We start from the raw sequence: 15758 nt of genomic DNA, 5'->3' as shown, positions 1-15758 counted from the left end.
AAAGAGAATAGGCAAACTCATTTTTCAGTTGTACAGCCTACTTACTATTTGAAATAGAAAAAAAAATTCTGGATATTAAGGGCACAAACATTGTATCTGAGTCACATGTTGTTTATTAGTTTTTTAGATAACAGGTAAGTGAAATGCAAAAATGATGCAATCTCCTATAGCCCTACAATTGTAATATCTGTCCTGTCGTTGTTGTTGTTATGTGCTGTCAAGTTGATTCTGACTCATAGTAACTCAACAGGATGGGGTAACTGCTCTGTAGGGTTTCCAAGGCTGATTACCACAAGAGGCAGATTACCACATCTCTCTCCCATGGAGAGTCTGGTAGGTTCAAATCACTCACCTTTCAGTTAGCAGCTGAGCACTTAACAACTGCATCATCAGGGCTTCTTCATATTTGTCCAAGTAACTCCCAATCTGGAGAGCATATTTGCATCACTGTGTGCTTTCTCTGTCCGCAGACATCCAAGACATCTCTTTCCACAGTGGCAGTGACCAGAGACTCACACTGAGCCTCAGGCACTTCTGACTTGCTGTCTCTGCAGGCAAGAGGTCCCTCCCACCACCAAGAAGAATAACAGGTACTGATCACTGAAAACACATCTGAGGGAAGAGGCCTACAGAAATACTGATAAGGGATCAGAAGGGATTAGGCAAGTACCAAGTTGTCCATGATGATCTATCTCAATTCCAGTCTACTCTATACAACTGCCATAGTGATCATCCTACAGTTTCAAACTAATGTGACATTCTCCTGCTTAAAGCCTTCAGTGACTCCCCAGGCCTACAGATTACTTATCTATCATGTGAGTCCCTCTGTAATCTCACCCCCAGCTAAATCTCGTTTTAATTTCACTCACTACCTATGCTGCAGATATTCTGAACTGCTTGCCCTTCAGCACACACACACGGCTGCTTCAATTTTCCATTTTTTGTTCACATTGCTTCCCTGCTGAAATGTCCCTCTGTGTCCACCCATCTTTCAAGGAGCATCACAAGAGTTACCTACTCTGGCAAATTTTCCTAACCTCTGCCTTTCCCATTATCTACACCAAAACCATCCAGCAAACTAAACTAATCCTTCTTTGCGGTCCCACTCTAACTTGTAGTTGATATAGTCTTCTTACCCTAAACTTCCTGAGGATAGATAACTAACAAGTGGAGGTATCCAGCAGAAATCTGATGGCACTAAATTTAAATGACAAACTCAAGATCATGAGTATTGAGTAATCTTTGAAGGATCTTGGCATAGAAGGGATGAATAGAAATCGAAAAGAGGTATACAAATTCATAAGATATATTATGTATAATGTATATTTTTTATCTGGTGGGGCTTTATTTCCCCAAAAATCATACTAAAATGAAAATGAATATTAGATGAGAGAGAGAGGACAGACTACTATCATGGTTTGGGCTTGAATTCAGCATGGGGAGAAATTAAGTTTCCAGGAACAATGTAGGACTGAGTGTGGAGAGCCTCCAAACTCAACCCTATTGGAAGAGTTACACTGGGTATAACTGGGTGATGCAAACAGTTAAGAACTTGACTACTAGCCAAAAGTTTGGTGGTTCAAACCCACCCAGAGGTGCCTCAGAAGACAAGCCCGCCTATCTGTTTCCAATAGGTCACAGCCTGGAAAATCTATGGAGCACTTATACTCTGCACACAGGGGGTCGTTCTGAGTCAGAATCCACTTGATGGCAACTAACAATACAACACACTTACATGAGTTGACCACAAGATCCCAGGCTGTTGAATCTGTACGCATGGTCTTGGTAACGAAAGGAGAAAGACTTCCTGTCCTACGTCTGCACATCAAGAGGTGGTGACTCAGGGAGTGGAAGAGACATGCTCCTGGCACTGAAACAGATACAAAAATAAAAAACTGAAGCAGTTGCCGTCAAATGGATTCAGACTCATTGCGATCCTATAGACAGAGTAGAACTGCCCTATAGGGTTTCCAAGCCTGTAAATCTTTACAGAAGCAGATTGCCAAATCTTTCTCCCAAAGAGCTGGTGGGTTCAAATGCCAATCTTTTGGTTAGCAACTGATCACTTAACCACTGCACCACCAGAGTTCCTTATTGAAGCAGATCCAAAAATCGAACCAAACCCGTTGCCATCAAGTTGATTCCAACTCATAGGGACCCTATATGACAGAGTAGAACTGTCCCATAGCGTTTCCAAGGAGTGGCTGGTGGATTCAAACTGCCCTGAGGCAGATAAAAAAATAGGAATGTCAAAAAACTTATGGCCCACCAACAACACCATTTGGCCAAAAAGCACAGATTTCCAAAGCTTTTAATTTGGTGGACAAGTTCCATATTTTGTCTTCTAGAGAGTGTTGCATCTGTACTGGCTTCTTGGAATGGATAAGCCCCCACATAAAAAAAGGTGGGAATAAGGACATGTTCACAATAGGTGCATGGAGACTACTAAAATTTAATTCACACATTAAAAGCAGTCACCTCATTTTGCACTCAAGCAGAAACGACACCCATCAGTTGCTTACATTCCTCCCAGGAATAAGAAGAAACATCTTTATTTCTTCATACCTCTGCGAAGCAGTAGTATTTTTAAATATGTTTAAAAATTGCAAGGCAGAGGCGACTGACCTCCTCTAACTTCACAAGGGGGAAGCAGAATCAAGATCAACACCTAAGGCTGATTCTTATGAGGCAGAGGTCAGACATAACTAATCTCTCTGCCATCTTTACCAGTTTTGATACCTACTGTCCCTCCCATGGCATTTTTTACTTCTCTGCTGAGTTCGATAATTCATTGCAATGGCCACACAGAACTCACAGACAAGACTCACGATTATGGGGTTTATTAGGGAAGTAAACAGATTACAGTTCAGGATCAGGAACACTCAGGATACTGTTTTTTCCATCAGGACATCCTCTTCTCAGCCGTGCCTACAGGCACGTCTCTCTCTGGCACTCAGCCTCTGCACTACTCTGGCAAGTGTTACAAAGCTCTTTTAACTCTACCAAAAATTACCCCCAAGGCACCCCACTCTGACAGTAAACCTCAGCCCGAAGGCACTCAGCTCTAGCTCCACAGGTCGGTAAACCTAGCTCCACCAAGTGCCCAGGGGCACCCTATCCCTCTAGAAAGCCTCCTATCTGAAGGCACTCAGCTTTCTTGCTCCGTGGGTTGGGCTGTCTCCTGCTTGTCTCTTAGTTCTGCTGCCTCTGCTACTACTGTTTCTCTGCCACTGCTTCTCACCGTCTTGCCATCTTTAGTTTTACAGCTCTCTCTCTGTCTCCTGGATCTAGGAAGTTCTCAGCCAGAGATCGTAAGTGCAAAGAATACACTCTACTCCTGGCTCTTCTTCCTAGATGGTAGTGAGACCCTCTCTTCCCACCTCTGTCTGGGATGGCTCATTTTAAGCCTGGTGGGATGGCAAAACTGACTAGTTCCATTGGTGGACCAAAATTACCTTATTTGCGCAGGCTCCAATCACTTGGGTGGAAGTTACAAGACCATGTCGAGAAAGACCACACAAAAGCAATCCATCACACCACAATATCTCAATGTGCTCTTTGATTTGCAGGTTTATGAAAAGGACTTTACCCCTACTCACTTAAAGCATCAGTCTACCAGGAAAAGGGAATGAGGTAAGGACGGATAATTAGGATGGCAGTGTTACAAAAGAAATAAACAAGAATTGCTATTCAAGTTCTGGTGGCCAAAATAGTTTCACGGCTGCAGCAAGACAATTGTCAGAATTTGTCAAGACAGTAAAAGATTTCCTAAATTACTTCATCTCCCACTATAACACATCAAGCCAGTCTTGATAGACTGAATTACAGAAGATTGCATACAGAATTAAGCAAAAGGAGGAAAACCTCATTTCTGCAAATTTGGGAGGATTGTGGAGGGTAGACTGAGGATGTGAGATGCCAGAGTTCATGTTTTCCCCAACTTGAAATCAAACCTCAGGGGAAGTGGAAACTTGAGGGACTGTAAGAAAACCAAAGGTCACCAGAGACAGTGGCCTGTCTCTCTGGATATGGTATGAAGAGGCTGCAGAGCCTTAAGATAATTCTGGCCATCAATTCGTAATGCAAGGGAGCATAAGTATATAAACTTGGCTTTCCAGGGACTACATGAGGTGAATAAGGACATCAGAGGCACCTATATATTTAGTAGTAGAAGACAGAGGAGGATTGGGAATGCCAGTGCAGTAGTGCAAGGCTAAAGTAAAAGTGAAGTTACCACAACATGTAGTGACGTCCACACTAGAGGTCATCAACCCAAGGTATGGATTTCAGCCAAAGGTACGGTGGTAAATATTTAACAACTAGCTCTAAAAAAAAAAAAAAAAGCCCTGATTTGTACCTGTGCCAATTTTCATGGTGTAAATACTCTTATCGTGGTCTATTTCAAGCTCCAGCATGAGGTCACTGTATATGGTTTTGGCAAGAATGTTATATAGTATTTCCACCTTAAAGATATAATAGATGTTATAGTTTTCTTCAAGTATGTTTTTTCAAATCTCTTGACAGTGTTCTAAGTAACTGGATCAAAGGAGATCTAGTTAATCAAGTATGTAAAATTCAAGACAATAAGTGGAGCACTTCTCTCTACAGTGAGCCTCCAAGGTCAGAGGGTCTCACAGATTCCTTAAACAGTCAATGTGCTGATACCCTGGAAGATTCTAATTCTATTCCAAAGGAGATATCCATAAATACAATAATTAGTAAAATGTAGTTAAATAATTAGAATATGATGAATTTGGGGTACATTTGTTTTAATACAATTTATTTAATTAAAATTTTATATTTAATTACAAGCTTATTTTTAACGCTATCAGTTTAACAACCAGCTCACAAAATTCCTGAAACTTTAACAATTAGGCATAGTAAACCAGTACTAACTCCACCACACAACTGGTTCCAAATATGCATAAGAGCAAGTCACCTCAAAAGCTCAGATAGGACCAAACTCACCTGTGTTGTTCAAGGAGTCTACCAGACCTGCCACATGCCAACAAAGAACAGTAAGTATCCAAGGAACACTCTAACAATTTGAAGCCATCCTCTTTCTCCACTGTCATAAGAACAATGGAATCATCAAAGACTTTTTAAACTGGAGAGGATTAAATTTATTCAATTTTTTTTCTTTTATTATCCAGAGAAGTGAGAACATGTAAGAAAGTTTAGCCCTCATCCACTGCTTATAGGAATATAAAATGGTACAGCCATTGTGGAAAACTATGTGCTGTTTCCTCAAAAAGTTGAACATGGCATTACCGTATGACCCAGCCATCCCAATCCTAGGTATATACCCAGAAGACATGAAGGCAGGAAGACAAACAGAGACCTGTACACTAATGTTCATGGCAGCACTTTTCATAATAACCAAATGCGGAAACCATCAACAAATGAATGGATAAGCAAAATGTGGTATTATACACACAATGGAATAACTGGTGTTGTTAGGTGCCATAGAGTTAATTTTGAACCAATGTGGCAGAGTAGAATTGTCCGGTAGGGTTTCCTAGGCTGTAATATTTACAGGAGCTGATTGCCCACTTAGGTGCTGGTGGGTTTGAAACTGACCTTTTGGTTAGCAACCCAGCACATATCATTGTGCCACCAAGGCTCCTTAAATGGAATACTAGTCAGCCATGAAGAGAAACGAAGTTCTGGTGCGTGACACAACATGGATGAACATTGAAAACATCATGCTAAGCAAAATAAGTCAGTCACAAAAGGACAAATACCATAGGACCACACTTACATGAAATAAGCAAATATATACAAACCAAAGATTATTAGTGTTGTCAGAGGTTGAGAGGGAAGAAGAAAGAGGGAGTTTTTGCTTAGGGGGCAGAGAGTTTTTACTGTTAACAATATAGCATGTTTTATGTATATTTTTACCACGATAAAATTTTTTTTTAAAGGAAGATTAGCTCTATTATTGAAAATTAAGTATGTCTCAATGCCCTTCTGAGTATAGTGGGGGAAATGTGTGCCCCCACAACACTTCAGAGAAAAGGAATCACAGAAATTAGAGCCCATTTAAACAGAACAAGCTATCCTTTAGAGTCCACTTTCTAGATATGTAATGATACATGCTTGCTGCAAGAACAAAAAATAAGGAGGATCTAGGGAAATAAGTTTCTCTAGGGGAAACACTTCAGGGTAGAGCTCCCAAGAGTCAAATTGCTTTCTTCGAATCTCTTGACAGTGTTTTTAAAACCTGGGTGAAGGAGAACTAGCTAATAATATAAATGATGCAAAATTCAAGACAATAAGTAGAGAAGTTGCACTCTGTAAAGAGCCTCCAAGGGTTGGGGGGTGTCTCACAGATTCCTAAAACAGTCAGTGTGCTGATCCCTGGAAGATTCTAATTCCATCCAAAGCGAGATCCAGTGACTCCTCACTACAAGCCAGAGGGATGCTCTGAAGTACGCTTTCCTCACCTGCTGGGCCATTCCACCTGAGAACAGGCCAACCTCCTCCAAGATTTTGCTGCTGTGTCCATGTGAGTCCAAGATAGGAAAGCATTCCTAAAGCAAGGTCAATAGGAGGAGAGGCTTAATTTTCAGATTCTGGAAGTTTCAGCAATCTTGTCAGAAACTTTAGTCTGTCTCTTCTCCTCATCCTCTTCCTGGCTTCACCCTCTACTCACAGAGTTCATGTTAGGCATGTTAATTTTGAATTAAATTGGCTTTTCTCCAGATTTGGGAATTTTCCTCTTTCAAATGAGAAAGAAACTTTTAAAACCTTAACATTTCTTTTAATTTCTATATTTTGGGGAAGATAATGGCTCCCTGGTGGCACAGAAGTTAAGCACTCAGCTGTTTAGGAAAGCCTGATAGTTTGAACCCACCAGCCACTCCAAGGGAGAAAAATACGACAATCTGCTTCTGTAAAGATTACAACTTTGGAAACCTGTAGAACCTATGGGGCAGCTCTACTGTGTCCTATAGGGTCAGTACGAGTCTGAATGGACTGGGTAGCACACAACAACAACGATGAGTTCCTGTGTGGTGCAAATAGTTAACACACTCAGGTACTAACAAAAAGGTTGGAGATTCAAGTCCACCCAGAGGCTCCTTCTGAAAAAATCAACGATTGAAAACCCTATGAAATACAGCTCTATTCTAACATGCATGGTGTCGTCATGAGTTGGAATCAACTCTACGGCAACTGTTTTTAAGAAAGTGATATAAATGATGTATCAGATTCAGCATTATTTTGCAAACACAGTCAGAGCCAGATTCCTTAACACTCATTTTCCCCAGTGATGAGCACACTCCATCCACTTACTTGAAGACTGGAATACCTTCCATTGCAAGCAACTTTTCTTAAGCAAGATTTTTTTTTGTTTTTTTACTTAGAGTGTAAGGACGCTTGTGGGATAATCAGAGAAAATAAAAATACGGGTTCTACCTCCACACTATAACCAAATTCCATCTATCCCCCTTGTTCTGTCTCTCCTCTCAGACTACCTAATACATATCAAATTAGCCAAGGTGTAGATGCTTAAAATTTTTTTTTAATTGGGGAGTCTAAGTTTGCTTCACTCCTCAACTTAAATAGCTTAAAACTCGGAAACTTAAAAGGATTGGCAGACCTATAATGAAACATCATAGGTAAGGGGAGAAACATTCAAGTAGTTTTCTTCTTTTAGGTTCTTCTAAGCTGGCCCCAGACTGTTCTCTTTTCTAAAATCACTCTCTCTCTTCAGACAGTGCAAACACATCCCTGTTCCTACAAGTGTTTCCATCTTCTGGAATTCTTTACCCACCTCCTCATAGTCTGACTTCATCTGCAACCCCAGTACACCACCCCAAATCAAAACAATCATCTTCTGCTGGCTGCATCTGCCTGGAAAAGGCGTCCACCGTAACGACCACCAGTGCCCCTATCCTGCCAGCTACTATGCCCAGGTCCAGATGGGGAGAGGGGAAATGAGGCTTCTCCCGGCTGAGCACTTGAGCAACTACACCCAGATTTACGCACAACAGGAAGCACAAAACGCAGATTGGTGAAAAAGTTAAATTGGAGAACATTTTTTTTACTATGCATTAAAATTCTACGGATGTTTGCTAAGTATCTTTTTAGTACAATTCTAATATGATCAATTTATAAAAATTTGATTGGTATCTTAAAATTTTAGAAACACATCATTTGCCTAAGGAATAGGCATATTTAGAGTATATATCTCCTCTTACTTACAGAAAATAAATTTGGCTCATAATTTATATCATATGCATGCTCTCAAACTTTGCCATCTCTTTCTGTTCTAGCCAAAGAAAATGCTGCCCATCCACCTAAAAGAAATACCTCTTTCTTCCTGAAAATCAGGTAATAGAAATGTAATATATTCTTTTGGTGTGTGTGCATGTAGGCAAAGTCTATAGTTAACATTTTCTATGAACCTATAGAGCAGGACACAATCAGTATTATTAATAATTATTGAGTTTTAACATTGTATCCAGGTAATTATTTTTTAAACAATGCCAAAAACCAAACCCAGTGCTGTAGATTCCAACTCATAGTGACCCTATAGGATAGAATAGAGTAGAACTGCCCCCAAGGAATGCCTGGCAGATTCGAATTACTGACCTTTTGGTTAGCAGACAAACTCTTAACCACTGAACCACCAGGGGTTTTTTTAAATAATAATGAAGGTAAAATATGTTTGAGATTGGTGTTTCTAAAAAGGAAATTTTCAAGTAGCATTCTAGAGGTTAAATCTATTAACACTCACATCTCTGTATAGCTAACTTCTAATTAGTTTAAAGTTTTTATTGTTTTTTCAGAATTATAAAAACTTTTGTTTTCTGCAACAAGTACGAATAACGAAAACACTACCTTGAGGAAAAAAAATCTTTTTTTGAAAAAACCATTCATCAAAGGGAGTTTTAAAATAACTTCTGGCTCAAATGTTTGAAACTTTTAAAGGTTTTTGAGAATTCCATATCCTGGAATGCAAATAAGTTCTATTAAAATAACAACATACAGGGGGGAGGGAGGGAAGGAGGGAGAGAGGTTTTCACTAATTAGATAGTAGATAAGTTTTATTCTATTTGAAGGGAAAGACAACACACAGTACAGGAGAGGTCAACACAACTGGACTAAACCAAAAGCAAAAAAGTTTCCTGAATAAACTGAATGCTTTGAAGGCCAGAGAAGCAGGGACAGGCGTTTGGGGACCAAGGTTTCAGGGGACATCTAAGTCAGTTGGCATAATAAAATCTATTAAGAAAATATTCTGCATCCCACTTTGAAGAGTGGCATCTGGGGTCTTAAACACTAGCAAGTGGTCATCTAAGATGCACCAATTGGTCTTAACCCACCTGGAGCAAGGAAGAATGAAAAACACCAAAGACACAAGGTAACTACGAGCCTAAGAGACAGAAAGGGCCACATAAACCAGAGACTACATACATCAGCCTGAGACCAGAAGAACTAGATGGTGCCCAGCCACAACCAATGACTGCTCTGACAGGGAACACAACAGAGAACTCCTGAGGGAGCAGGAGAGCAGTGAGCTCCAGACCCCAAATTCTCATAAAAAGACCAGACTTAATGGTCAGACTGGGACTAGAAGGACACTGGAGGTCATGGTTCCAAACCTTCTGTTAGCCCAAGACAGGAACCATTCCTGGGGCCAACTCTCCAGACAGGGATTGGACTGGAATATGGGATGGAAAATGATACTGGTGAAGAACAGGCTTCTTGGATCAACTAGACACATGAGACTATGTTGACATCTTCTGTCTGAAAGGGAGATGAAAGGGCAGAGGGGGTCGGTAGCTGCCCAAATGGACACAAAGAGAGAGAGTGGAGGGAAGGAGAGTGTTGTCTTACTAGGGGGAAAGCAGTTAGGAGAGTATAGCAAGGTGTATATAAATTTTTGTATCAGAGACTGACTTGATTTGTAAACTTTCACTTAAAGCACAACAAAAATTAATTAAAAAAAAATAACAACACACTAAAAGTCAGATGCTATACTATTCTAGGCTGTTATAATTCAAATTACCCAAACCAATAAACTATTTTTAAAAGCCCATTTCCTAAACCAATAAACTACTTAAGTCAACCAAATTTAAATAACATTCTAGAGCAAGCAGAAAGCATGGATGGTCCTTTGCACTTTGTTTACACTGGAAATAGACTCATATTTCTTGAAGTATGAGGCTAATCCCTTGCCCTACAGTCCTTGACTATGTGGCTGAAAGCATAAGAGATGTGATCATAATGCAAGAATAATGGTTGACAATATTCATTCAGTCCGCCAGTCAGTCAACAGATAATTATTAATTAACTTACTGTGGCCCAGCACTCAGGCAGGTGTTGCTCCTCTGAAGGAACTTATATTGTTGTTAGGTTCCATCAAGTCAGTTCCAACTCATAATGATCCTATGTAAAATAGAAAAAAACACTGCCCAGTCCTGCACCATCCTCACGACTGTTGCTGTGTTTGAGCCCATTTTTGCAGACACTGTGTCAATCCATCTCCTTGAGGGTCTTCTTCTTTCTCACTGACCCTCGACTTTACCAAGCATAATATCATTCTCCAGGGACTGGTCCCTCTTGATAACATGTCCAAAGTACTTCAGATGAGGTCTTGTCATCCTAGCTTCTAATGAGCATTCTGGCTGTACTTCTTCCAAGACAGATTTGTTCATTCTTCTGGTGGTCCATGGTATATTCAATATTCTTCACTAACACCATAATTCAAAGGCATCAATTCTTCTTCAGTCTTCCTTATTCATATGAGGCCATTGAAAATACTATGGCTTGGGTCAGGTGCACCTTAATCCTCAAAGTGACATCTCTGCTTTTTAGCACTTTAAAGAGGTCTTTTGCAGCAGATTTGCCTAATGCAAACATCATTTGATTCCTTGACTGCTGTGTCCATAGGTGTTGATTGTGGAGACAAGTAAAATGAAATTCTTGACTACTTCAATATTTTCCCATTTATCCTGATGCCCACTTGTATTTTTGTCTTACTTATGTTGAGGTGTAAACCATACTGAAGGCTGTAGTCTTTGATCTTCAACACTTTGAAGTAATTGCTTCAAATCCTCTTCACTTTCAGCATGCAAAGTTGTGTCATCTGCATATCACAGGATGTTAATGAGTCTTCCTCCAATCCTGATGCCACATTCTTCTTCATACAGTCCAGCTAGCTTCTTAGATTATTTGCTCAGCATACAGATTGAATAAGTATGGTGAAAGTATACAACCACTCAGTATCCCCTTATTCTACTTGAACCACTGCCTCTTGATCTATGTACAGGTTCCACATGAGCACAATTAAGTGTTCTGAAATTCCCATTCTTTGCAATGTTAGCCATAATTTGTTATGATCCACACAGTCTAATGCCTTTGCATAGTCAGTAAAACACAGGTAAACATCTTTCTGGTATTTTGCTTTCAGCCAAAATCCATCTGACATTAGCAATGATATCCCTTATTCCACATCCTCTTTTGAATCCAACTTGAATTTCTGGCAGTTTCCTGTGGATGCATTGCTGCAACCATTTTTTAATTATCTTCAGCAAAATTTCACTTGCATGTGATATTAATGATATTGTTTTATGGTTTCTGAATTCTCCTGGAATACCTTTCATTGGAATGGGCACATATATGTTGGCCAGGTAGCTATTTTCCAAATTTCTTGGCATAGACGAGTGAACTTTTCCAACATTGCATCCATTTGCTGAAACAACTCAATGGAATTCTGCCAATTCCTGGAGCCTGGTTTTTGCCAATGCCTTCAGTGCAACTTGGACTTCTTCCCTCAGTACCATCAGTTCTTGATCATATGTTATCTCTTGAAATGGTTTATCATCAACCAATTCTTTTTGGTATAGTAACTGTGTATTCCTTTCATCTTCTTTTGATGCTTCCTGTGTCATTCAATTTTTTGTCCCTAGAATCATTCGTTATTGTAACTTGAGGCTTGAAATTTTTTGTCAGTTCTTTCAGTTTAAAAAATGCTAAGTTTGTTTTTCACCCCAGGTCGGTGCACATCTCATTCATTTCATTACTAAACTTTACTTTGTCTTCTCAAGCGGCCCTTTGCAATCTTCTGTTCAGATCTTTTACTTCATCATTTCTTCCTTTTGCTTTACCTACTTCATGTTCAAGAGCAAGTTTCAGAGTCTCTTCTTACACTCATTTTGGTCTTTTCTTTCTTTTCTGTCTTTTTAATGACCTTTGCTTTCTTCATGTATGACGTCCTTGAAGTAGTTCCACAACTCATCCGGTCTTTGATCATTAGTGTTCGATGCGTCAAATCTATCCTTCAGATGGTCTCTAAATTCAGGTGGGACATACTCAAAGTCATACTTTGGCTCTTATTTTCATTTTCTTCAGCTTCAACTTGAAGTTGCATATGAGTATTTGATGGTCTGTTCCTCAGTCAGCCCCTGGCCTTGTTCCGACTGATGATATTCCACAGATGTAGTTGATTTGATTCCCGTATATTCCATTCAGCAAGATCCAAGTGTACGCCGTTTATGTTGTTGAGAAAAGGTACTTGCAATGAAAAAGTCATTGGTCTTGCAAAGTTCTATCATGCAATCTCCAGCATTGTTTCTATCAACAAGGCCATATTTTCCAACTACTAGTCTTTCTTCTTTGTTTTCGTCTTTCATATTGCAATCACCAATAACTTTCAATGCATTTTTATTGCATGTTTGATCAATTTCAGACTGTGTAAGTTGGCAAAAATCTTCAATTTCTTCATCTTTGGCATTAGCGGTTGATGCATAAATTCAAGTAATAGTCATATTAACTGGTCTTCCTTGTAGGTGTATGGGTCTTATCCGATCACTGACTGCATTGTATTTCAGGATAGATCTTGAAATGTTCTTTTTAATGATGAATACAATGCTGTTCCTCTTTGTCATTCCTGGCATAGTAGAGCATATGATTGCCCGATTCAAAATGGCCAATACCAGTTCATTGCAGTTCGCTAATGCCTGTGATACTATAAGAAACCAATAAAAAAACATTTAAGTAAATTGCTCCTATCATACTATACTGCAACCGCCTTTCATAATATAAGCTCTTGTGTCCCAGAAGACTGTGCTCTAGAGGAGGAAAACTCTTCCCAAGGGAGGTGACCACCAAAGTGGATCCTGAAGAATGAGGAGACACTAACCGTATGAATCAGGATACATATATGTCCAGAAGAAAGGAGGAAACTAAACGAAAGAAGACTATCAAGGTATTCAAGGTCCATATCTCAAAGGTTCTTGTAGGTAGTGAAAAGAAACATTTCAGAGATATTAAGCCAGAGACCAACAATAGGGATGATAATTGCAGAATAATTATTCCACACTGCTCCTTACCACCAAAATCCACTTCTCTGTAGTCCCCTTTGGGGCACAGACTCATCATATGCACTTACACTATCAGTGAGACACAACCCTGTTCCTTGACTTCCAACATTGTATGTAGTGTCTTCCACGGAAGGAGCATTTCAGGACATTTAAGAAACTAACCAGCCTCTGAGAACTTGTCTTGCCAAGGTGATTGATAGCAAATGCTTTCTCTACTTAAAATATAGAAGTCCTCTATTTATATCTTAGGCTCCGGTCATCAGACAAAAACATCCTTTTACCACGTGTTATGCATTGAGTGATATTCCCCAAAATATGTGTTGTAAATCCTAACCTATATGCCTGCAGTTATAATCACATTTGGGAATAGGCTGTTTTTGTTATGTTAATGAGGAAGCAATAGTGTAGGGTGTATCTTGAGTCAATCTCTTTTGAAATATAAAGAGATTAAACAAGCAAGCAGAGAGAGAGATGGAGTAATACAGATGCCAAGGCACATGGAGATCTCCAAGGAACTAGAAAGCGGAAACTGAAGAGACAAGGATCTTCCTCCAGAGCCAAGAGAGACAGAAAGACTTCCCCTCAAGCTGGCACTCTGAATTCAGACTTCTAACATCCTAAATTGTGACAAAATAAATTTCTGTTAAAGCCATCCATTTGTTATATTTCTGTTAGAGCAACACTAGATAACTAAGACACGACCTCACTGGGCTATGTTTCTCTTGTCTGATTTTATCATTCATCTTAGCACACCCAGGAAGGCATGAGCAAGACCAACAATATGTCCCTGGACACGCTGGTGACTGATTTCATTCTCCTGGGCTTGTCTCACCCCCCAAATCTGAGGATCTTCCTCTTCCTGGTCTTCTTCATCATTTACATTCTGACTCAGCTGGGGAACCTGCTCATTCTGCTCACCATTTGGGCTGACCCAAAGCTCCATGTGCGCCCCATGTACATCCTTCTGGGCATGCTGTCATTCCTGGACATGTGGCTCTCATCAGTCATCGTCCCTCGCATTATTCTAAACTTCACTCCTGCCAGCAAGGCTATGCCATTTCGTGGCTGTGTGGCTCAACTATATGCCTTTCATTTCCTGGGTAGCACCCAGTGCTTCCTTTACACCTTAATGGCCTATGACAGGTACCTGGCAATATGCCAGCCCCTGCACTACTCTGTGCTCATTAATGGAAGGTTATGCACAATCCTTGTGGCTGGAGCTTGGGTGGCTGGCTCCATCCATGGGTCGATCCAGGCCACCCTGACCTTCCGCCTTCCCTACTGTGGGCCCAACCAGGTGGATTACTTTTTCTGTGACATCCCAGCAGTGTTAAGACTGGCTTGTGCTGACACTACTGTCAACAAGCTTGTAATCTTTGTGGACATTGGAGTAGTGGCCACCAGCTGCTTTATGTTAATTCTGCTCTCCTATGCCAAAATAGTCCATGCTATCCTGAAGATACGCACTGCCAATGGGCGGCGCAGGGCCTTCTCCACATGTGGCTCCCACCTGACTGTGGTCACAGTCTACTATGTCCCCTGTATTTTCATCTATCTCAGGCCTGGCTCCAAGAGTTCACTGGATGGAGCAGTGGCTGTGTTTTACACTGTTGTCACTCCCTTACTGAACCCCCTTATTTATACTCTCAGGAACCAGGATATGAAGTCTGCTTTGAAGAGGCTAGCAGCAGGTCAAGGGGTTGCAAATGAAAGTAAGTAACCAGAAGCTCAGGGCCTACCTTTGTCACCATTGCAACCACTCTTTTCAGTTACTCCTACATGTGGCAAAGTTTCAATAAATTGATGTTGATTTAAACTGAATTGATGTAATTCTACTGGGAAGAAGCTTATGGTGTTATATTCAATTAAATTGGTCAGAACTGTTTTACACTTGTCTGACTTGCCTCTCAGGAAAAAACACATTCTACACAAATGTTAAGTATGAAGAATGAATGCTCTACCTAGGAGGAGGAGAATTATTCCAGGCAAATTCGGGAGAAAATAATACCTCCATAATACTGCCCCATCTACTTCATCCATTTCCATTCATTCACTTAACTTTTAATTTTCCAGGCCTCCAGGCATTCAGAATTGCTTTGCTGGCCTCAAAACAAATCCATCCTTCCAAGAACTTGGTTTGTATCTCTGTGCAGATGTTTGTGTTTCCTTTCAGCCCATCACTCTATCCCATGCAGTAATTCACCGAATTCTGTTCACTCTGCCTTAGAAATACCTGCCTGGCTTCCTAAGTGGTCTCCTTGTCATTCCCATCCCCATCCATACTATCAGAGTTTTCTTTCTGAAACATAGAGCTAAATACTTCATTCCTCTCCTTACATATGTTCAATGGCTTTCCACTGCATATAGACAAAGCCAGATTCCTTTGCTTGAAATTCAAAGTCTACCACAATCTGACCCCAACAT

General features: G+C 40.3%; 1 protein-coding gene across 1 annotated transcript; it reads left to right on the top strand.

Moving 5' to 3' along the window:
- The first annotated feature begins 14097 nt into the window (after nt 1-14097).
- Nucleotides 14098-15054, top strand: LOC126083637 (olfactory receptor 10G2-like). Its single transcript, XM_049897504.1, has one exon. It carries the CDS (start codon nt 14098-14100, stop codon nt 15052-15054), a length of 957 nt encoding a protein of 318 aa, XP_049753461.1.
- Nucleotides 15055-15758: the final 704 nt, after the last annotated feature.

The sequence above is a fragment of the Elephas maximus genome, chromosome 10 (assembly GCF_024166365.1).
Source record: "Elephas maximus indicus isolate mEleMax1 chromosome 10, mEleMax1 primary haplotype, whole genome shotgun sequence".
Lineage (NCBI taxonomy): Eukaryota > Metazoa > Chordata > Mammalia > Proboscidea > Elephantidae > Elephas > Elephas maximus.
This window is presented reverse-complemented; position numbering and strand designations above follow the sequence as displayed.

Coding starts and splice junctions, on each gene's coding strand:
- LOC126083637 (XM_049897504.1), top strand. CDS start 14,098: ATGAGCAAGACCAACAATATGTCCCTGGACACGCTGGTGACTGATTTC.